The sequence below is a fragment of the Monomorium pharaonis genome, chromosome 6, assembly GCF_013373865.1.
Source record: "Monomorium pharaonis isolate MP-MQ-018 chromosome 6, ASM1337386v2, whole genome shotgun sequence".
Classification (NCBI taxonomy): domain Eukaryota; kingdom Metazoa; phylum Arthropoda; class Insecta; order Hymenoptera; family Formicidae; genus Monomorium; species Monomorium pharaonis.
In genome coordinates, this window is record NC_050472.1 from 20,429,814 (window position 1) to 20,455,506 (window position 25,693).

At 33.9% G+C, this 25,693-nt stretch overlaps 1 protein-coding gene and 1 long non-coding RNA gene across 6 annotated transcripts in view; one reads left to right on the forward strand and one right to left on the reverse strand.

Moving 5' to 3' along the window:
- Positions 1-8,315, reverse strand: part of LOC114254468 — a 263,849-nt gene extending 255,534 nt beyond the window's left edge. For both annotated transcript variants that reach the window (XR_004963652.1, XR_004963651.1), the window contains exon 1: positions 1,113-8,315. This is a non-coding gene — a long non-coding RNA (uncharacterized LOC114254468). The remainder of the gene's footprint in view (positions 1-1,112) is intronic.
- LOC105836028 (collagen alpha-1(XVIII) chain) overlaps positions 1-25,693 on the forward strand; it is a 243,906-nt gene that overhangs the window by 188,536 nt on the left and 29,677 nt on the right. For 3 of the 4 annotated variants that reach the window (XM_036288224.1, XM_036288225.1, XM_012679781.3), the window contains one exon: positions 9,900-9,971. The exons of the other annotated variant lie outside the window; for it this stretch is intronic. In XM_036288224.1, the coding sequence (XP_036144117.1) occupies positions 9,900-9,971 (72 nt within the window). The remainder of the gene's footprint in view (positions 1-9,899; positions 9,972-25,693) is intronic. 4 annotated transcript variants of the gene reach the window in all.

The following is a 25,693-nucleotide window of genomic DNA, read 5'->3' on the forward strand; positions in this document are numbered from 1 at the left end:
ACTTACATTATCGAAAATGTAAAAATATTTTAAATAATATTGTACAAATAAGAAAATATTAAAATAGTAATGATAAAAAATTCAACTTTTCATTGATCGCCTATTTCGCTTGTAATGCAACAATTAATGGTGTCAATAACATAAACCATTTTATCAGTCAATAAAGATCAATTCTTTTAAGTATTATTCAGCTTATTCCCATCTAATCCCTTAATGTCTAAAAAAAAGAGAACAAAAGGAGCAATCGGAAAGTAGGAGAGTTAAGAAATGGGGATGCTGAATGCAGCAAGAAGGAGCGACTTTATCTGCAATTCTCGATACGCGGAACGAATCAGCAGCGAACGATTCTTCATTTCTTCCTCTCTTTTGGCTTTTGTGTCCCGCCACGCTATACGGTCTCGTTAATTAGAATCGCTGCTACCGGAACTCGCCTCCTCGTTACCCCCTTTTTACCCCCTCCCTTCCTCCAATAGAGGGGACAATTGTTTCTTGGGCTCCTCATTGTTTCCCTGTTATCGACGAACGGCGAAGACGCTGCTTTAAGAAAGCCGGTGTAGCGCGTAATGGAGATTAATCATTCCCGTTTATATTACCGCTACGTTTTTGTTGCCTTGATTCCTTTGGAGAAGCTGATGTTACTTTTATTATTCTAAACGAAACGAGCAACGGGAATTCTGAATCAACATCAAAATTGCCAATAAAAAAAAAAAGCAGCATTAAGATTAAAATCCGGATTCTCTCATATAAAAAATCACACGTATAACGAACTTATTATCTTCGTAACAACACACGTTGTTTGCTCTGTATTTTCGGCTCTGAATTTCGACTGCGTATTCTACGAAACGTGTCGTCACTTGGGGAAGGGAAACATTATTTCGTGCTAGAGCTTATTTACTTTCTCCAACTCCAACAGCTGGTGTGTATATGATGATAAAGTTCATGTAACGCGAGTAAAACGTATCGAAGTTTGATTACTCCGGATCACGGATCACGGGGGAGAAAGGGGGTAAATGTGTAGCTTTGAAGTTACACGTCAAAATTTGCGTCTGTCGTCAAGCAACTTTCGGAGCGTTTAACAGAACACCCGGTATATACTTGTAGAGAGCATTTACCTGTTATTAGCCGCCGCTGCTCTTCAGGAGTATGTACGTATGTGCCTTCCGTTCATACGGACTGGAGGAGAAGCCTGGAAGCAGAACAGAATGCGGGTGCAATTACGATTAGTGCTACGCTAATTACCATCTAATTGCCTAATTACGGTCGAGTGCTATCTATTTTCAAGCTGAGACGGATTAACTTATTATCGGAAAGGTAATAAGAAACTCATGGCTCACACAGGAGTATCCATTAAGTGCGTTCGAAAAGATTTAATTACTTCCTTACTATACCTGTGGACGTCGCATTAACAAATGCACGAAGCAGGTACAATGCAACAAATTTAAACGTAAATTTCTTCTATGGACTTGAAGTCAACATACGCTTCGTACATTCCAACTTATTTGATTTAACATTTTTTTTTTATTTAATTAGGTAAATTTGTCGACAAAAAAAAAATAATTTTACATACGTAAATGAATCATAACGCACGTTATTGTGCACATATTGGGAAAGCTATACATACGTGTAAACGTGCAGTTCAAACAAGTCCAGTGTAAATCTTCACGCGCGTAACATAAATCAATCGCCGCGAAACGAAGGGATGGCGAAAACAAAAAGATTAGCATGCAAAATATTAGCGGGGAAATTGTCACGAACTCGATTACAACCCGCGCGCCTCGCCGCGTCTCTCTACAATCTACATAATCGAATGCACATAATGCGGCGCGCGGGAGAGAGAGATCGATAATCGTGTAAACCAGTTTCTGACTCTCCACAATGTGGTCTCACGGACCACACGCGGGATCTTACGTCTCAGGCGGAAAGTAAAGCCCGGACAGTTTGCCCACGAGCTTATTATGCGCTTGTGGCCGATAATAAGCGGTGTGTCAAACGCAACGTGCGGTGCCGCAAGGCCCGATATTGTACCTGCAGCAGCCCGCGCGTAGATGTAACCGCTGCATGTAGCGCGCGCGTTCACAGGGACAATTGTAAACCGGCCGCGGGACCGGCAACTTTGCCGCCGCTAAAGTTCTGACCGGCCCTTTACGCCGGTTACGGGGAACGAGGTTAAGATAGGATCGACAACCGTTGCCGCTATTGTCTTCTGCGTACTCGCGCACTTTGAAACGATTTTCGCGCACTTGTTATCGCGCGGTTGCTTACGAATGCGGAGTGCGAGCGCAGCATCCGACGGCGACGCGGGCAGGCGCCCCGCCCCCTTCGTCGTTTGTAATTAGCACCAAACGCGGCGTGTAATAGCTTCGGTCCGCGCAAGAGACACGCGCGTTAAACTTGTTATTTCGAAAAGTGTCCCGGGTATAATAAAAAAAAAAAAGAAATAGCTTTTCGAAAAAAGTAAAATAGAAATAAATGACACATTTGACGTGGACACGAGTATTCCAGCAAATTAACACAAAATATTTAACAATATTAAAAATAAACGTATGTCACGAACTCTGTATACAGGTATTTTAGTAACTGTGGAAAATGTTACTCGACTATATCTGAAACCTAAATTCGACATTACAGATTTTCAAACGAAATATACGACAGTTAAATATAAGTTTGCGCTAGATAACACTTTCGTCAAACGGAATGTATTTCAGAGTTATCGTAAACATGTTTATATAAATGTTTATATAAAACGTTTATATAAAATATCATGCGTCGCTTTGCAATTAAACTTTGCATGATATTTATAGTTGATAGAGGCGTTCAAAATTGATATATTCTGTTTATTCTGATTATTTCAAAACTGAATTTTTTATAACATTTGTGACATACCTGTTAATACTTTATTTACATTAATATAGTTTCTGCAGTGCGAATATTTTTTTTGTATTTTACACATAAGTTATTTAATATACATATATATTATAAAAGTTGTAAAAGAAGATACAACCGGTTTTTTGTCGCTGCATAAAAAAGAGGTGCACAGATGGTCGACGTGTCGTAAAATTCTTAGCAGAAAACGCGCTTTTGATATATCACCCGCAAAATGTGCTTATTTGGGAAACTTCCTTAGCATCGTAATTTGCGGCTGTACATAAAACGTCAAGGGAGCTGCGTCTAATTAATATGTGATGCGAAACAAATGTTTACAGTGTAATGAAGTCAGTAACGTGCCAGACACGCCTGGTTAACGTAGATTAGAATTTATCGTGTAATGTGAAAATATATGACGTTACGCTGTGGTTGTGCGGATAAAGTAACAAAAATGGCCGTATTAATCGATGAGATAAAAAACAAATCGCGCGATGACTTTTTTAACGAAATAAAATTTCAATAACACGCAATAAACTTTGACTTAAAAAAATTCAATTGTAATTATATTAGTAATTTCAGAAGAGAAATAATTTCACCTCTTATTATATTCACTTCGTTTAATGATTCAAGAAGTTGCGTTAAAATGGAAAAAATACACTGGTTTATTCTCATTTTAATGGAAACTATTTTCAAATTGTACATCTATTTCTTTAATGTTCATTTCCAAAATGTAAATTAACTTTAATTTCAATTCAGTTTATTCTTTATTATTAGAATTTAAAAGAGAGTGAATTAAACCGAAATCAAAGTTAATCTACGTTGATAAAAATAAGATAATTTGATTTAATTTATTTAAAAAGCTCAAACACATAAGAATAGTTTATATATAAAACTTTCGGATAGTTCTTAATTTAACGATCGATATCAGCGTCATGTCATGGAATTAAATAGGTAAATATGTATATACTGTTTGAAAATACTTTAAAACTTTGGTTTAAATTTTTACGAATAAAGAGTACATATATGTATATCCGAAATGTGAACGACGTGACATTATACGTTGAAAGAAGCGTTGACTTGATTGAAACGACTATTGGCTTTCCGAAAGTAATAAAATTCAAACAGAAGCTTGAATAATGAATAACATTTAAATGACGTTGTCGATAAGACGAAATGAATTCGATCGTTCCTAACGGGATGCAATCACAACGCCGTTTCCGTTTCCGATAGTCAATCGTCGAAATCGAACCTTACGCATTTGCCCGTGTTCTATTGGGACATTGACGAACACGCTTTCATTAACATGCGACGATACCCGCGTCTATCTAGTCACGTAGGTTTAACTGTTCAATATGTTCGGCCATACATCAACATTCACCGCAACTTTCTCTTAATACATTTGCTTAATTTATTATAACCAAACTCAGGAGTTTAACATGTGTAATGATCAAAGATTCTTGAATATTCAACAAGATCTCTCAAGTTCTACATCCATTTCAATTTTCAGAGATCTTCATCATCGTTTACTAATCGTTAAGTTTAATCGTATCAGTTATTCGCTTATTCTGAAAGACGAATTATTTTATTAATTAATCTCCGTAATTAATTATTTCATTATAAAACGTGAACCTTAAACGTATGAGCCTTAAATTGTAATAACTTTTCTTAAAGCGTTTTCTCAAACAAAAATTATTTATCTATCTACAACACGTATGTAATTACACCACGATAATTATGATACTTAATTGCTTTTAGTTTAATTTAATTTCTTACAAATTTCTTTACAAAAATTATATTGTTATGTGTACAAAGTAAAAATAAATTACTGTTTATCAAAAATTATTTCGTAAATATATGTACAAATGTGCATCAGAGTTTAATAGAATCTGTAGAGCTTTGCCATACAATTTAATTGTTTTTCAGAATTTTCATTTAACTTTTGATCTAATTATATGCAAAAAACTTCGTCCTAATTCGATATTATTATTTTATATATAATGTAATATCTACATAGTCAAAATATCATTGAATTTATATCATTTCATGAACTAACAAATCGCAATTCAAAAAGAATTAAATGTCATTCATTAGATTTGACATAGAAGCACTCGATTTTACATAAAAGCCATCCACTCGATCCTCTCTTTCACCCTCATATGGTAGCCTAAACACGAAATCCGAGATTAATCCGGTGGCTCTGACAAAATTCGCGTATTAAATCGCTCGGATTCGGTAATCGAAAAGTGACGAGGAGATATTCGACTGGTGAGGATTTAATAGACAGACGTCATATATCCTGTCAAAAATGCGTGCATGTCAAACTGATGCCCCATTGTAATCTGAGATTCGAAAAGGACAGAATCAGAGATTTGAAAGCGAGATGAAAATATGAACGGCATGGTATGAAATTTGTTTGCATCTCGCAACATTGTCGCAACAATACAAATGCATTGCATTGAAAACTGCTATTAGTTTATCCGTAAAATTATGTATTTAAAAAGCTTAAATTGACTTTGAAATATCGAGAAATTAATCATAATACATATTAGAAGCTGAAAAGCATAAATAATTTGATTTCCTTCCTCTCTCTTTATTTTTCCTAATATCACTGACAAAATTTGTCATTTAATTTAAAAACAAATCTTTGGATAATTATTTACAACGGTCTGTTTTAAACGTAATTCGGCCAACTTCATTAGCATCATACTAACATAGTTTTATGAATACAAATTTATTTTTATCTTCTTTTTATCAACATATTTGTATAAAAATTAAAATTAAAGTTTAGGACATATGAAACTATTAGTGCTCTGTTACATAGAACTCTCCAAATTACAATCAGTGAAAATACACTGATTTCAGTGATATACTTATAACTCGTCAATTAGTTAAATAAATACACTAATCTTTCAGTGATTATATATTAATTCTGAAGTAAAAATCATTAAAAATCAGTGGATACTCACTAATTATCACAATTATAAACATACCACTGCAAATCAGTAAAAATACACTAATTGCAATTTAGAGAAAAAGTTGACTCTCTCTAAATGTTCTTTAATAAAAATCATAAAATAAAATTCACTTATTAATTGGTTTCGAAAGATTAGAATTATTAACGTGAATAATACCTATAGCATTATGTAATCGTAAGCTTGGAAAATGTGTTTACTTTGATTCAGTGTGGTCTGAATTATCATCATTTGAATAAACGTTTCTATATATTGATTTAATCATTTAACGTTTAAGCAGCAATCAATATTGTTTAACATAATACAGTTCGAAACGTACGTAAATTATAATTTGAATTAATTCGGGCATCGTAAATCCACTTTTCGTACTATAGGAAACATTACAACTGACATTTACAGTTGCGGTCAATTATATGTGTAATATTAAAACATTCTCTTCCACGTGAATATTTTACTTAGCGCCGAAATTAACCTATTCGTTACTATCGTCTTTCGTCTATTAAACGTAAATTTTCGTTTTAGTAAAGAAAATGGCCGCAAGTGTGATTCATCTATCAGCAACTGATCATTTTAGTAGAAATTTTCCACAAATTTATTTGCGACCCATTTTCTCGATGCTACCAATTACAATTTAGTTGGATAAAAACTAATCAAATAATTTTCTAATAATATAGATTGCATATTTAAATATACACAGAAAGGAAGACTTCTTTAGACTTAATAAACAGTTTTGTTCGACTATTTCAAGACATATTTCTTTAGTTTTTTAATAAATGCTTTGAAACAGACGAACAAAACGGTTTATTAAATTTAAAAAATCTTCCTTTCTGTGTTAACATAACAAATTAACATAACATGTTTAGCAAAAATAAAGTATAAACCAAATATCTATATACTTAGGTTATATTTCAGAAAAATCTGTATGTGTATGTACAATTTTTACTGCTCAAAAATAAATAAAGAATAATAAATTGACCAATGAAATCGATCAAAAAATATTGTTTTCTTCAAAGTTATAAAACTCACCGATCAAAATTTTTAAGATATTATTATTCATCGCTATTAGGTCACTTAATATGCTATCTAACGAAAAGTAGAATTTGTAAAATCAAAAAATTAAAAAAGTTTGTCTTTTAAATAAGTTCTAACAAATAACTAAAGTTAAAATCAAGGATAAAAGCATCTTTTTATCTTTCAAAAGCAACAGCCTTGAATAAATCAATTAAGAATATTTGAGCGACTTATATTAATATTTCCAAGCTTATTGTCCGCATTCATCACAATAAGTTACGATATTACGACCTCAAATATGAGGACTATTTGTAACTGAAGGAGTTACGGTAATTCCATTGCTAAGTTTAGAACCAATGCGGGCGAGAGTTAAGTATTTAAGACGCTGTTCAAAGTTTCACAGACTTTTCCGTGGACTCGCTGCCCAGGCTTTTTGAAGTGAGCAGCTACAAGGAGCTCTGCTATATATAAAGTACATTCAGGACACATACGCTCTCGTTCTTACCCTTTCTGTCTCTTTCTTTCTCTCTTCTCCTCTTCTTACAGTCTGATATGCCTGGAAAATTCTTCCTAAATATTTGATCGCGCGGCCCAGTCCGGATTTTACAGGCCGTACAATAATCCTCGCGGCATACGCCCTCGACTAACTCAATTCCCCTCTTTCTCTTCTCGTGCTCTAATAACTCGACGAAAATTAAGCTTATTCTCTGTTATCTCCGCTCTCAATTCGCATACTACAGACTTCTTCCGCGCGCACAGGATTAAATTTGTCTAACTCCAGTTGAAAACCGCATATTCTTTCGTTATCTAACAAAATAATTAATACTGACCTAATAAATTAAAAAAGAATAATAATGAAATGCTCGCCTTTACTTCGTAATAAAATTAATAACATCGTAAAGTAAACTTTTTTTAAATATATTTGTTTTAAATGTATTGCCACACTATCAATGAATATTTTTGATGTAATAGACCAAATTAATAATTATGTTAAAATCATATTTAGATATTATTAGCTACATGTGACTGCAACATTAAACATTGTTTACCTAACGTCAAAATAACTTTCTTTTAACATTCTATTTAGAATTCGATTAGTATGAGGAAATACATTTAAAAATTATGCCATTAATCTTATTCCTTTCGAAATTAAAGTAGATATAAAATTTTAATAATTATCTGTTATAAAAAGATGTTTTTTTTTTTTAAATAAAAAGGAAAATAAGATTTTCGAAGATTGTTGTAACACACAATTTATGAGATGAGATTCTGATATATGCATGAAATATAAATATTTATATAAATATTTTTTAAATGTCTTCTTATACGCTTTTTTAAATTTAATATATCACATATCACTCATAGCGTTTTCCATGTATAATTTCTTCAGCATTAATTACTTTAATATTCAAGTGTACTCGTCAGAATAAATTAAATTAGATAATCATCCAAGATAGATATATTGGAAAAATATGCAATTTTAAGTATTACATGCCGAAAAATATAAATGATTCTCACGGACAGACATTCTCTCCCCTCTCTCCCACGCTTTATAACAGGCTTTAACTTACAAGACGACTAACATGCTATAACACAGTCAACCTCAGTCATCTCGCGCCGAACGTTCATAGCGGAAGGTAGTCATAAGTTAGAGGAATCGATCGCGATCGAGAAATCGTTATCACGATAGTGTTTTTTATTACTTCGCGACCTCTCCATGCAAACGTACGCTGCTGTGAAAAAAACATTGTATGAAACCATTATTTATTTCTCAATGGTTAAATTTTGTTGTTTATGTGAAATACAGTGTTTAATAAATTGTTAATTATACATTAATAAAGAACTCAACTGAGTTTTAAACAAGTTATTCATTTATAATGTTCGAGTTTTCAGAACGTTTTTAATTACGACATGAAAACCCGCAAAGTTATATAATCTCGTTTACATTACAGTTTATGTTTAAACTATGAATATTATCTGTCTGATAATATAATACATGCAATATTAGAAAGTTCGGAGTGTGGTTAAACTTTCCGCAGATGTACGGAATGTTAGAAAAATTGTCCCCAGAATTTTGAAAGACATCGCATCACTGATCAGTCAAAACACTGACTCATAATACTCATTATGCTGTATTTATTGTTTCCCTTCACGAAATATTTTATCAACGAAGTAGATAAGTATAGACAAAGATTGCCGGTACAATTCGAAGCGACTTTTCAACTGTACAAATCCGCGGCAGTTGTTTCGTGAACGAAAAAAGTATTACGACTGCAGCAGACTAACACGACCGGTGGAAAAAAAAGAAACAAGCTTTTGCACCAACCGAAAACCGTAAAATGCACCGTAAAGCGCGTTACTGCGGGCCATTTAGAAAGATCGATCGATCCCGTGAACACTTTCAGAATGATCGATGCATCGTCCCAGTATGCCGGTTCCTTTTTCCAAAATAAAAGACTGGAATCGTTGCCTGTGCGGAGATAAATCACCGATTTTCTCCAGTAGTGTGTATTGAAAAATACGGGAATCATAAATTGTGGTAATCTTGATAATATACAAAGTTTCAGAGAGCAATGTATTATTTATTATCTCATGCGTGCGTATTTAAAAAATCACTTTCCTTTACACCCCTATGGGAAATATCAGCTTATGTTACCATTCATCACGTATGTCATGTAGATTTGATCGAATTAACTGATTTTTCATTGAAAAGGCGTCGCGCCTCAAGAATTACAAAATGCGTCAATTCCTATCTGCTATACAATCTACATTATTTTTTCAACAAATCGACGATATTCTATTTGACTGAAAGCCCTCTTAATGCACGATAAAATACAATGGTCGTGTAATATATTTTCATTTCATGTTTTCGTTATTTTGTTAAAATCTGATATCTCATAAAAGAGATAAAAGTGTTTTAATGGAAGCTTGCGAATAGTGTTCCTTACAAGAGGAAGAAAAAGGAAGGAGCAGAAACGAAACTCGTGAAACAAGACCATGAACCCTGTATGTCGTATGATAGTCTACTATTTCCTGGCTATTTATTTAAAGGGTCTACTACAATCTTTGAAGTTGTACGCCGGCCACCCTCCGGACCTTGTAAAATGCACTGCTGATTTTGACGTAAGTACATTTTCGTTTTTATTACGTGTATAATTTTCAATCAAAAATAGTGAAAAGTTTGAAAATGTAGCTATCAGTTTTTATTCCAGTTTTTGCAAAGCGTACTGTAATAAATGCCCCATATTTTTAGTATGTCGAGACACTTTCAGAATTTACATAACATTATCTTTTTTATTTTATTATAATTTACTTGTGTAGTTTACATTTTTAAGATCTCTACAAATTAAAAAAATTCTATTATATATTATTTCACATAACATTTTCTACAAAATATTAATATTTTATATGAGCAAAATATTTGTATAAATTTTCTGCAAATAGAATATAAAATAATATTGCAGAAGAAAATATAAGTCTATAGCAGTCCGTAATTTTCGTATAGACTGTATATTAAAAGTTGTAATAGATATATAATAGACAAAAATTATCTATTAGCAAACAAAGATGGCGTACGACATTCGATATCGGCAAAGATGCGTAATCCCATTTTGTCGTTTGATTATGCTTGCATGCATGATTATCGTACAGGATCCTCGACAATTTTCGAGGTCTGGTTTCTCCATAGCTCACCTATGCCGCCCAGTGGGGTCGGTGGATACCCCTTGCGGGCAGCAATGTGCCCGCCAAACGGATCGCGGTGAGTCAGCAACGATAAATCGAGCGATTTATGAAGCGGCACGGCCAACGACCATTCTCGAGGAATAATGTCGGGATCGATCTACGACGTTTGAGGCGGGTCGTCAGAATTTTTAGACGCTCATCAGCCTTGTTGTCTCGGACAAGACTCGAGACGTTCTTTCATATGGCATGATGATTAAATCAATTCTCAATAATTCTCATAACAATGAACCATTTAGACCACGGCGTTCTAAGAAGATTCTTAGAAGAATATTTTGAACATGCAGTAATGTTTGTTATTAATTATTAATTATCTTACTAATTATTAATTATAAAGATATAATTTTAGAAATGTTTCATTCTATTTTTCATTTTTTACTAAATATTTATTATTTATTTCTTATATTTACTTACACTATCATATAATTTTTATAGGTACATAATAGAATCAAAAATAAATTTTTATACCAAGTATGTGTAAATTGTTTAAAAGAATTTTTTTTCTTTATGATATGGCACTAATGTTTTTCACATTTTTATTGTAAGTAAAAAAATAAACTTTTTAAAGAATTTTAGAGATACATATTTTTCCCAAATTAAAATTTTAAAAAAATTTGTCAAATATCTATCAGATTAAATTCAAAATTATTGAAATATCCGTATATAATAAAATATTAATTACATAAAAACATCTGTGCCTAAGAGATAAATTATATTGCAAAGTATCATAAAATCACAGATAGTTTTTCCAGCAAACGCATTTACTAAAGTGCTCAGCAAAGCCTGTTTACGTTAATTATCTGTGGTATCTCTCACAATTTCCTTGATAACTTTTATCGGAGAGCTAATTTAATCGATCACGCAAAAAGCTATACGGCTAATTAGTGTCACACTTTTTACGCCCATTTTACGATCTAGATATACACCGCCATTAGCAGTATTACAAGATCACATCACAGCTCGTTACGATAAATTACTATACCGTTATGCAGGAGAATGTGATTTATAAATAATACTTTTATGCAAGTAATTACCGAGAATGATAATCTGTTAAGCGTTCTTCTGATGTAATACAACATCACATTTTATTAATAGACCCAAAAATTATATAATCACATATTAACAAATAATCTATATAAATTCTATATCATTGTCTCTTAAACAATTCGAAATCTAGTTTCTTTCTACCAATTTAACTCGATATTATTTTCTTATATCTTTTAATTCATAACATCCGGTATCTTAATAAATAAGCGTCGCATTAAAATTCTGTTCGCGTAAAATCCATTTGGAATTAAATGAAAAATAGGGATTTATTATCTCTATTTGCACTGCTAGAAGTTACTTTACGAAGGGTCGTTTAATTTCAATCGCTTAAAAAGAAAGTCTCATCAGTTTCATAAGAACTTTTTTCTTACTTAAGTATTCTTAACACAATGCGAAAGTTTATATGTATGTATATAATATAGATAGCTTATATATAATATATAATATAAATAGCTCGCTTCTCTCTGTTCAGCGCACTCGTACATATATAAGTACCTTTTTCTACAAATTAAATTGCCAAGTTATCCCATAAAAAAAATTTCCGCGAGATTTTACGTAATCCCTTCAGAATAAATTATGCAAAGATTTCAATAGCGCGCGCTATAAGCGCGCGCAATATTTTGATCCCACGTATAATCACAGATCTCTACAATTACAAATTTTCCCCGGATTCTCTTGAAATTTCTCACGCATTACAACGTTACCGCGCTAATCGCTCGAGCTTGAACGACCGCAGCCTCAAAATTCATTTTAATGTAGATTCGTTCGTTCGTTTAGCTTTATTCTTCGTGAGATCACGAAATTTAGAAAGTGAATATTTCGTATATTTGCAAATGTTTGAGAAGAAATTAATCTAACACGACGTAATATTTATTCAAACGGGTATCACACAGATGTTACGTGTTTGCGGGCATTCCAGCACAAACTGGAAGCATAAATCAATCGATCCGAATATCATGGATTTCATTAAGATTCAAAGTAGTCTGCCATTGCTTAGACTACAAAATCTAAGATTTCATGGGAAAATACCATTTTCTGAAGGCAACTCTCTTTTCCCTTCCTATCGATTTCTTTCCTTTATTCAAAACGCAGACAGTAGCAGACTTTACGCGCTGCAGGACGTCGAAGGCGCTTCGTTATTTCGTTTAACGCGTATTACTGCTGTTTCGCGATCGTATTGTCGATAATTAAAAGTTGGCGAGCAGCCGAGCGTTTGCTCGAATGTCTGCGGAAGCTGTAATAAAAATGCATTACATCTAGGCGTAATGTCTGCGACACTTTTCCGCTTAAAATAAAACTCGGTCGATCAACAATTAAATTTTTAATAGCACTGTCGCGAAAGCGTTAAATTCCGCTATTTCATGCGTTGACCGGTCTGACTAAAACGTATCGAAAACTAATTGGGCTTTTCCAACAGATTAACGTGCTTCATCGACTATGCGATCGGGAAAATTTGTAATACGTAAATGAAGCGATCAACACAAAACTTCATTCGGCGTCTCTTAATCCCGTCGTTTTACAAATATCATTGATCATTCATATCGAAAATCTCGCTTGCATGCTATTGTAAATATATTATTAATACGCTATTAAAGTAGGGACGAGAAACCACGCAAGCAAATATTTCAAAATAATAAATTTGTAGCAAAGGCAGCAAATTGTTTATACGGCACAAATGTAAGATAAATTCTTTTTTTTTTAGTGTCGCTTCAAAATAAACGCTCTTATCGCTACTTTAAGCTAAGAGTATCTGCTTCGTTTTTATTTAGACGATCCGTTATATGTACACGTGTGTTTGAAATTATTTCATATTTTAGTTAATCATAAATAAACATGTGATACGAGCATTTGCGAAAATGCCGTTTCCGCCCCGTTTATTTTGTTTATTGGACGTCAATCGCGAGAATTGAAGAATATATGACCCGAGTTACTCGAATCAAATGCGAGTTCTAAATAACGGATCAAACATCCCGGCCTTGTACGGGACCGGCATGTGGGAAGTACAATTTGTCTGCGCCGACATGCCGGCGGGAAAAAAAATAGTTTCCGATTGAATTTAATGCTCCACGCTGGCTGCGTACACTCCAATCAGCCAGAGTATCAAAGAGCGAACCGGGGCAACCGATAAACGATAAAGAGCAAAAAGAAAGGAAGGATGAGAGCGATTTCGGGGAAGACGAAAAAGGCACGTGCGGTCGAGGAGCGATAAGAAAAATAATAAAGAGGAAAAAAAAAGGTTTCGTGGAGCAGAAAAAAGAAATGTACAAGCGCGTTCCGCGCGTTAATTCAATTTTCGCTTACACGATAGCATCGTCGACCGCATTCGTCGATCGACCTACACTCCTGTTCGTTTGACCGATATGTAGCAATGTATCTTTGGCGAAGCACTTTCCGTCCGTCTGACATTCAATCCTTCTTCGACTTTACGTTTTTTCGCTATACGTCTAATCGGTTTACTCGTGATACCAACAAACACTCGCGCTACCAGAATGAAATTTATTGCGTTAAATGAATAATCTTTATTCGCCGGCGGTTTGTCCGTTTAATGCGCCGAAAACATCCTCTCCAAATTTATTTATCCCGCGAGCAACTCGCATCATATACTTATTTCTCAATATATCTCGATTAATGCTCAAATAATAACAAAATCAAAGATATATGGAAGGTACCTCCGCCGCGCCAATTTTTATCGCGATACAGACATCTCATTTTCTCCATTACGGTAACGATAAACCACGCGCTCTGCGCTGGAGCCAAAGGTTTTTGTTATAAATAAGCCAGCCTTAACCGTGTCCAATTTATACGCGTCCCCCTTAAGGGCTCGATCCGCGGTATATATCATAAATATTCTCTCTATTTCCCCCTCGCTCCCGTCATTTTCCAATCTCTTGCCACTCGCGTTATACGGTAACGCGATAATACCGCTTTACATGGCAACATGAAGGATAACGTATTTTCGTTGTAATGGCGGGCCGCACATGACGAAGTAGCATTTTATCGGCAATACGTAATTATTGCACTGTATTTGGTGAATAAGTAAACGACAAATCTTGAAAAATACATGTTTTAGGAGCTTCAGTGTTTTCATCGCTAAGTATCATCGCTATACTGTAATGAAAATGACCATCAAAAAATAAAAATCTTTAAATATATATGCGGCTTTCATGTTTTTCATATCTAGAAAAAATCACATAATTAGATAAAACGTTGCTCGAGGTAAAAAGATAATTGAATAGAGTAGATGCATTTGCGAGATGCTCATTTCTTACATTCTTAACGTAACGATGAATTATCGAGATGTAACAAAATACATGTATACCGGTATATTCAATTATATTATATTACTCGTAGCTATCATTTCATCTCGTTTTCTTTCCATAAATAAATTGATATCAAATTTCATGAAATATAAACCTCGGGTATATTTCTTATATAATATTATCTAAGATAAATACTTTAGAGTGTGATAATACACTTTTTCATAAGCATTTCAATTGAGGACAAGTTATTAGAAACCCATACGTCATAAAATGTCATTCTTCATTTGTCATAAAATGAAATCGTATGAAAAAAGAACAGTTCATCACTTTAATCAGTTACAATTCTCCTTCGGATTTTTAAATCAAATTACATTTTATTTATTTCTCGTATTACATGAATGGGATTTTATTGTTGGTTTTTATACGCGGAACATATTCACGATAGCCGTTTTGTCTTTCACTACAAAGGTGCAGGGTTTCGCCCATTCTTACATTTCTTCTGAAAACGGAATCGATTTGGTCGATGGCGGCTGAATGTCAATATACGAATCGCAGTGGTCAATTTTGCAGTACAAAGGAAGTATTCGCGCGCATTTTTGCAGATATTCTCCTTTTGATGATATTAAATTTCACATTCTTTTCTATTGACTCTAATAATGATAAAAATATTTGATCTGTTTCATGTGTATTTTAATATTATTCTAGAAAATAAATGAAAAAATATTATTCTCGGCATTCTCTATTAAAATCATGATTTCAAATATTAAATATATAATATTCTATCTGTGCATTGCATTTTTTAAATAATATTCGTAATTATAAATTTTTTTGCTGTGCTCGACAAGTTAACGAAAAATTTATTTTGCTTCTTTCAATTCAATTTAAATTTTAAATTAGATTTTAAAGATTAAGTCAGTTAAAAAACTATAAGTATTATTTGTTGCATTCATATTTATTTAATTTTTAAAACTTTGATAATTTTTATAAAATTAAGGATTGTTAATAGAATTTATCTCACGTTTACAAATCCTTTACAAGTCCTTTCTTTATTACATTCAACCCAAAAATCAAAATCAACCCAAAGCAAATACATCTATACACCGACCTCGATTTGAACTTGTTGCATTAAACAAGCCTCACTGCACTGTCCATGGATGCATCGAAAATAGCAATCAACCACATCAAAGACGAAACTTCGCACGTGTAATTCGAATTCCACATAGCAGGACTTGAATTTCGTGGGCTGGGCCGGCAATTGCTAGGGCTCAAAACACATCTACGAACGTTCACGTGCGCGTGAACGAGACAATATTTCAGGGGAATGCATCCTAACGCGTTTAAACGCACCGACCTATTTTCACAGAAGAATTACGATCAAAAAAATTGAGAGCATTTGTCAATGCACATCGTTTTATAAAAAATTAAAATAACATAAATTATACATCATACGATATTCCTCTTATATCTCCTGGTTGGTATAAATCATATTTCTTTCGAGATACGCAGTTAATTGCGTCATGGCCATTATAAATTCTGAATTTCTTGAATTCACAGTTGTAAAATACAGACGTAAGGTACAGTTATAAAATGAAGCACGAGAGATTAGCAAATATAAATTAATTCAGAGATTACGGCGCCCCGACTGTCTGCATTTTTAATAAAATAATATAATATTAAATGAAATTCTCTGCGAATCGAATAATCTCTAAATTAATTCAACCGAGCAATAAATAATTTACAAATATAAATTCACACATTGGACTAGTATTTATTAGGTCAGCCTGAATCATACAATATGATCATTGATAAAATAAACACGTAGTATAACTTTCTATCCCTGTTATTCTACAAGTATTAAATCACAGATCTCTCATTTTTCACGAATCTCAATCGGCGCTACATGCATTTAAAGAACACTATAATAATACCGGAATAGAACGGTTAGCGTCAAATTTATTAGGTAAAACGACGCGATCGATAATTGCCATGCCCGATACGTCTAAACAACAGAAACACCGTATCCTTTGGAACATGCCGTTAATCATGCGATCCGCCCTAAAGTTTGCTTAGACTCTGGCTCCCGATTAAGTAAAGAGGTTACGAGAATATATAGGAGAATCCTGACACGTGATCGTTAAGGTTTCAAACGGCACGTAGAAGATGGTTTCGACGTTGAGACCACGGTAATTATCTAATCCCGAAGAACATACACGAGCTGATACGATCTCGCAAAATCTTGCATACATTCTACTTTCGATATGAGAACATATAGCGTCGGCTATAAATCACGCGACACGCTCATCTCATATACATATATATATATATATATATGTATACACGGAACAATGTTTCGTACATTATTTAAATGTTTCTGACGTGCGGCATGTGCGCGACGCGGCTTTAGCAGCTGTACTTAATGTTATTGGCGAAAGGAATATCGATGAAAAACAAGAACGATTCGATAAACGGCGCAGTGAAAACGGCAGTGATTGGAAAATCTGCTGCTAAAAATTCTACTGGAAATATGCGCGCTCGATATAACGACAAGATAAACATTTCGGAAACCGTTGGAAAATCGTAGGACGCAATCTCGCGTATTTTTTCAATAAACGAGATGTCCGATGCGCTAACGCTGATTGCTTGAAAAGTATATAACTAATACTAATTGACAGACATAGTACAAATGTAGAGCAACAATTTTTACACTTCCCGCGGAGTTATATTTTCGCTCCAGTTCCACATGTACCTACTTAATTGCTTTGTTTATCAGCTTGAAAATAGCTTGAAGTATAATTTACTGCTCGGAGATTCAGAGACAATTGTCATAATAAATAAATATGCAGAGTACAAGTGATACACAAAATCAGGCATTAATGGATAATTAATATAAATGCGCTCTTCTGCGAATAAATATTAATTGAATTGAATTATAAATGAGACAGTTTCAAAATCGCTCTTTCCACGTAGAACGTTAGCGGTTGTCGAAAACAATTTCAAAAATTACGCTTGTGGGGGTAATACGTGTTATTCTCTCATTGTTAATAAAATTTTTATTAATGCTAGGCGGGATTATATTTTTTCGCGTATTATCCTACATTTATTCCAAACGAAAGAGCACTTTTAATGATATCATTAATTAACGTAGTAATGAACGTTGTGTCCCCCCCCCTTCCCGCGATAAAATCCGAAATAAATCATTCATTAATCGCGTTCGCCCGCTAGCCAGAAGCTGCCGCTTCGATATGGTAATTAAGAGTTGTCCCCGGGCGCGATTTAATTCGGCGAAACTCGACTGATCGATTCGCATCAAGCGGAGACCGGAATTTATCGGCACTTAAACCACCTTTTTTTTTTAATTTTCGGCAGTTACGCGCGGTGCTCGTTAAAGTGTCGAAAATTCCCGATAATGGTACCGCGAACGATCGAGTCAACCGCCGGGCACGAATCGTTAAAAATTTTCAGCGGAGGGTCCATTGCGCTGTCCAGTTCGCTCTTTTTTTTTTTTGCAAATAGTTCGGATAATTTAATCGAAAAGTTAATGAATATGCGACCGAATGCTCGCGCGATGATATTACGAAACTAGCTTCATCAAAAGTACCTTTTTTCCCCTCCGTGCGTTCTGCGTGAAGAGTGGTCTCGCGGAATAACACATCCTTTCCCCGCGGGCGACGTGGCTTAACGTCGTGATAACACTCGTGATTTTATCGCTTAATTTCCGCGCCGAAGAAATACCTGTTCTCCTGCGCGCGCGCGGGCGCGCGCTTGCGAGTCGACCGTAACGTGAAATCACGACCGTAATATGGCACGGCGCCGCCATCGCTGAAATTGCCGAGGACATAAACACGCGGGGCGCGACACGTAAATCAATAAAGCGTAAATGTCTGCCAAAGAATCGTAAAAAAACGCTCCCCGCCGCTCTGGTCCAGCACCCGTCAGCGACACGGGGGGATTCAGGATTTTCAATCTTACCGAGATCGATAATCGGAGTGCCCTCGAGAAGAACGAGCAGGAGAGCCATCGGGGGATGTAAGGAGCGCGTTCCGTCATTTTCGCGCGTCATCCACTACGGAAAATACGGAGGGGGGAGGGGGGGGATTCTTCTCCCCGTATCTGGAAAATGGAAATGGACTAGCGATGTTGGATAACAGGCAGCGCGGCTGGCTATCGCTGCGAAGTAAAACAAAGTTGCGCGAGCGTTATTGAAATCTCGAGCGAGCGAATAGCTCTGACCGAACGCGCGCTAGTCTTATTCCATTATCCGCTTCTTCGAGCTACGAAGGGAGAAGCGTTTTCTTTTAGATATAAGAATCGTGCATAATATAAGAAAACATATTTACGATAGCTGCAATGGTCAAACTTAGAAAATTATTAAAATTACAAATTTTTTTTTTTTTTTAAGTGCGTTAAATTAAGATAATGAAAAAATTCATTTTAGAAAAAAAGATTCCGATAATAGATTTGAAAGAGAGATACTTTTCTTTTAGATATCGTCAGTTCTCAAGTAGATAATTAAAAAAATTGTACAACATTTCTTCTCCCTGTAACACTATGTCGCAATATAAATTGTTTAATTACTACCGCTTTCGTTTGACTTTAATTGGTTTTCCCGAATGACAAAACCGTTTGAAACGTGAGGATTACAAAAACACGACAAATGCAAGATATTAAAGTCGCAAAGGAAAGGAATTGCTTGTCGATACGAATACCAATTTCTTCAATGATAAGAGCATTTATCTTGATCCTTAGTTCGGCGGTTGCGTCTTTTATCGCGACACAAATCTTGCGGTTAATATCGCTTCTTGTCGACCCTCGCGAGTTATGAGTTTTCCTTACTCGTCCCGCCAAACAACCTGAGAAAGGTCGCTGGTACTTTTACCTGAGTATTAACCGCGAAACGGAGGAAAAATGGCAACACGTAGTGAAAAGGAATGGTAGTGTATTCCTGTGATCTCATCCAAGTTTCAGGGAATTTTGGGCGACATGAGAGTACAGATACACTGACGGTACACGCTCAACGGGAATTGCTCGAAAAGCGAAACAACAGCACCGATATAAATCAAATTTCTTCCACGAATATTGTGACTTCTCAGTGATGTTCCTGCGGGTGGCATGAAATAAGTTGCTCCTAATTCGCTTGCATAGGAAAACAGCCAAGGAATCGTAAGATCTATTCGAACGCTTCTTACTTTTTATGTTCTACCTACAAAAAAAAATCTCTCGTAAAAAATGTTTGCTTAAGGCAACTATTACAGAAATAAAAAGTCGTATTTAAAGTTATCAATTATTTTCGGCGTTTGAAAAAAAGACCCCAAAAAAAGAAAAAGTAAATCTGCTAATAAAAATAATAGGAAAAAAGCGAAGAAATTTTATATATATCTTATATGGAAAGAAATGAAGAGATCAAGCCTTTCACCGTTGAAGCATGAACAATCGTTTCAAATTGGCAACGCCTGGGGCGCTTGATACCGTCGATGAATCCACCAAAATCCTAATAACGATAATCGAAATTTAGCTATGGAGCGCAAACTCATCCGTGCCGGCCAACTCAAAGATGAAAGGAGTGGAAAAAAAGACCCAGCACGACGTCAGCGGATCGTTACGACCAACGTGGTCGATCGGTATCTCACGGCGAAGGCGTGAAGATTGGGTGATTCTGAGAGCGAAACAAATGGGCGAGAAAAGCAAAGAGACTAGAGTGACGGCAGCGAAATCACGGTGTTACCACCGAGAGAGGTGTGTCGGATCCCCGTGAATTCTAATCATCGAAGGTGGTATTTTCAGCACGATACGGACGGTTTATTTACCCGACAAATTTGCGAAACGAATTAAACACGAGTACACGACTTCTAATTATAATCGGTTAACCTGCGCTAGTTTAATCAAAGAACAAGAAAATAACAGGATTAGTTTTAAGCTACATAATTGGTTCAGCATGATAAATTTGTTTAAATAGTAAATGGGGATAATATAAAATCGATCAAGGAATAGTTACATTACATTTCTATTCGCTACAATAAACAAATATTGATTCTACAACAATCGCGTAGAAATAAAAAATGCAAAACGAATAACGATATTAGAAAAATATTAATACGAGAAAAAGTATTTTTAATATAAATTTTATCGAATTTAATAAATCTTTCCATAACGTAAAACAGAGATGATTTAGATAATGACAAAGAAATAAATATATATAAAAAATAAGAGAAATTAAATATGTGCAATCTGTGATAAAAACGCTTGTTGATTTTTGAGAAAATAAATTTTCTCTGATAAGAAAATTGAAGAGGTAAAGATTCTTATGATGTAAAATATAAATATTATGCTCCAAAATGAAATATTTGCAGCAAAAATACATATCTGATTGAAAATTAATAATAATTATAAAAGAATGAGAAAAGTAACATAAATTTGTAAATCTCACGACGTAGAAGAGTAGGGCTGTTTCTCATTCTTCTGACGATGGCGACGACATTTTAATTTCATGGGACGTTAAATACATTTTCGAAGACGAAAGAGGAGAAGAGAGCAAAAATGAAGGAAGTCTACAATGAGGAGAGAAGGAGAGGTCGAGCGAAAAAAGATAAAGTGACTGTTCTACGAGTCTCGGAAATACGTGTTCTCTGAGCTTAATATAAAGTCCGTGGCTAATCCAAAAAATTCGCACTTTAAATTTCACATAAAAGACCCGACCAGCTTTTCCAGCAAGAATTTTTCATTATCTACATTTTCACGTAGACTGTAACCGTATCCTACTTCAGCTCCGTTCATCTTACTTCAATTACTATGCATAAGGAATACAGGCAATAACGTTAATTCAACGATAATAGTCATTGTTGATGAATGAATTCTACAAGTATGATACGACTGTATGATAAATTGAAAAAGGAAAGCGCTGTTACGCCTTTTAAACTAAAATCAAGTGAGATCAAATATAAATCGAAGTAGTCGACGTCATTCCGCGATATCCCAATCAAACTTGGAGCTTCTGTATGAATTATTCATATTACGATCTGACTGAAATATCGGAAATACGTCATTGTGAAGTCCGTCTGACTGGACATTGCACGGAGTACATCTTGAAAAGATACGCCCACCGTTTCAAGCATTCCATATTCAGTTATTTATATTAAACGATTAAAAACAGTCCATCTTTTATTGAAAGTTTAACTGTGATATTTCGCGTGTGTATAAGTCTTATATATGGGAAATCGATAATTCTAATGAAACGGACGGCTTCCTCTTTATAAACTTTTAATAAAAGAAGAAAATTTTTAACCATCTGGTTGTATAATAACGGAGAATGTATGTCAAATGTTTAATTAAAAGTCTCCTCTGAGAATCCGGAACAAATTTTATAAAACTTTTAGATTGTGTCTTGCGTTTGTACATTCTACAAGCAATCGCTATTAATCAAACTCTGCGGATCTATGGAGGAGAGACGACTCGCGTCTTCGCACTCGCGCGTTCACGAAGATGTGAGTCGCGTTTGCACGTGCCACATGTAAATTTGCTCAGACACGGTAAACGCACGTAGACCGCGTGGGTGCCGATAATGTCCTTCTATAAAACACAAGCGTATCGAAAAAGGCATAAAATCCGGCGGGAGAAAGGGGAGAAAAAAAAAAGAGAAAAAGCCCCCAAGAGCGCTCGCGTAAATCGAGTTACCACGCGCTTTATTTCTTTTTGTGACCCGCGGCAAGTTGGAATTATCGTTATTTGCAGCTTGCGGCCATGAATTTAAAAGCAGCCTATATATGCTTACATATGCGCGCGATAATTCGTCGTTATTCGCAATCGGGAATAACGTTGACTCCGTGAATCTTACGGTACCGCAAGGGTTATAACGAGAATAGAAAAATGCTAAAAAAATCGATTTCTTTTCTATATAAAAAAACAATTGAATTTTGCTTTCAGCACCACACACATTTATATAAGTTTTTAATGTTTAATTAGAAAGTAAAAAATTGTCTCTCATATTTCTTTAGTCTAGACTACTTTTTATTAAAAATTTCACAAACCTTTTTGCCCGCGGATAATTTAAATTTTCTTTAGTAGTACTTAGTTCTCCCGAAATGGAAAGCTTTCTATTTAAACGACTTCTTGATATAAAAGTAGAAATATGATGTCGATGTTAAATTCCTAAAAATGTCGCGACTGATTTTAATCGTTCAATCACTTTATATACTGGCATAACGCGAAAGAGTGCGCCGATTTTTCAGTTTGCTTTACTATTTAATACCGCGCAAGTGTAACGTGTAAGCATCCGCGCTTGCATCACATGCCGTGGAATTTATATTTCGTCAAATCCAACTCTTTTCCGAGTCCCTGCCGCCTCATGTAATACTCTCTTTTGAAAGATTTTACAACTCTCCGCTTTCCTACAATTCACGCTGCGCGTCCATCCGTTGTTCTAGGACGTGAAATTAAAAAAATTTTTCCGAGATTTCATGTTCCACTTGAAATACGTATTTGAATGTGAGATTAGAACATTAAAATGCGTGATAAAAACCTTTAATATATGAATTAATCTATCTAGATTATTCTCTTAATTTTATCTTAATGAGTTAAAAATATATAATAATTTTATACATTCCTTACTGAAAATATTAAAAATCGTACGTTTATAATATATTCTGTCGAATTAACAGAAACTGTTTTTTTTTAATCTATAATAAACTTTTAGTATCAACTATGATACAGTAATAATCAAGCTGTAAGCTCTGAAAGCTCCTTTTATGACAATTAAATTTTGGAGAAAAAATTTTTTTTAATATTATTTATTCCATTTAAAACAGATTTTACTTTATAACAGTGTTCTACTTTTTTAATCGATAAGATTAGATATTCAATTTTAAATTCATAAAAACTAATAATTTATTATTTTCTCTTCATCGAGTCAAAATCAAAATTTACTTGAAATTGATTTAAAATAAACTTCAAATTTTGCTGTGAATAACACATATATTTTTTCTATAACCAATTCTGAGGCATTATGTAAGTAGTGTCTCTTGTTGTCAATATAAAACGGAGCTATCTTCAAAGACGGATTAACGTATTGTACGACTAATACTCTCTCTCGTACTTGAACCCTAACTTCCATTCGATATCATGAAATACTCACTGCAAATGCAGCGATATTTTATCCCTCTATATCACCGAATATTTTGGGCTTGTCTGTATGATCGAGGTCAAGTGCTCTTTCGTTCAAGTGCTCCGGCTCTCAAAGATACGTTTATTCGATACCGATTCCGAGAAATTTCAGGAAAATGCCGATATTTAAGCGGAAATCAACGAGCTCTGATCAGAAGAAAGTACTAAAAAAATTTTGCATGATATCTATCATATACAATGCGACTATCTTTCACAAAGCTCAATTTAAAATTTAAGTTCTATTTCTTAAACGTGTATATATTTATACATCATCAATTAACATGCAATGATTAATGTTTCACGTGTTCCACGTGGAAATTAATTACTACAATGACATAAGTCAGTTGACTCGATATATAGCTTTCGGTGTTAAAGCATGCAGGTTTTGATACGAATACCATGTATAATAGATGTTTATTTACGTATTTACTCATCTGTGATGTAATATGTTCTGCATTTGATATATATAAAATTATCAAAATTGTAGCATGAATTGATACCAAACGTATAAAATGCAGAGTCACTATGTAGAAGATCTGCAGATAAATCTAATTTGATCAAAATCGAGATAAATATTTTTAATTACATGTTACTGTGGAAATACTTATTTTCTTTTTATTATTGTAAAATTTATTAGTCATACTATTCAAAGAACTGCAAATTTTCGAATTAACACACAGCGTAAACTATAGGATACCCATACAAAATATACGTTCATTAATACATGCGGTATTTCATTGTACACGATTATAGAGTCAGCCGCCATTATGTACAGAAAATTTTTCTATGATGCAGTAAAATTAATTTAAACTTTGCCATTTTCGTTTTGTTGAGCCAAACATAATAAATTATGAATAAATATGAATGTATAACTTATAAAAGATTAAAATAATTTTTAGGGCAATATAAAATACAATTAAACATAAATAACAATTGGCACATTTTTGGTTACAGAAATTAAGAAAATACATGATCGTAAAATATTTCTTACTCTTCTTTGGTATATACATTTAATAATGCATATTGCATATTTCTTTTTCTTCTGGCACCAATTTTATTATAATGAATTTTAGTATAATATTTAATAAATCTTCAGACTTCAGAGATTTTATTTTAAAAATATTTGAAAAAGAAGAATAAAAAGACACGCCTAATCAAGTATTAATCTTTCTCTATGTCTTTTATAAACATATTTATGTTGATTATATGTAAACATATAATATATTTAATTATCTATTTCTAATTGCAACATTTATATCTACCCATGAATGCGTAAACATCATGAGAAAAAGAAAGTTAAATAAAAACATTATATCCCAAAGCATCTCATCGTTTTACGTTTATTTTTTATATTGTTACTCAATTTTGTCATCGTATTGTTATTTCTTTACGTCTCTATTGTTTTACAATTTAACAAAAAATTTTTCAGTTATAAAATATTGTCTATCCTTTTTTTCTGTATTCTAAATTAAAATTTCCAGTAAATTTCAAATAATTTGTGATCTCATAATTGCTATTCTTTTCATACTAAAATGCCAAAATGCGCCAGTAAATAATCAAATGTGCCAAACAGTTAATGATACGTCGATAGCGATAAGCTCCATTGTATGTATGAGCTTTGTGCATGTGCGCATTCTTGTATGC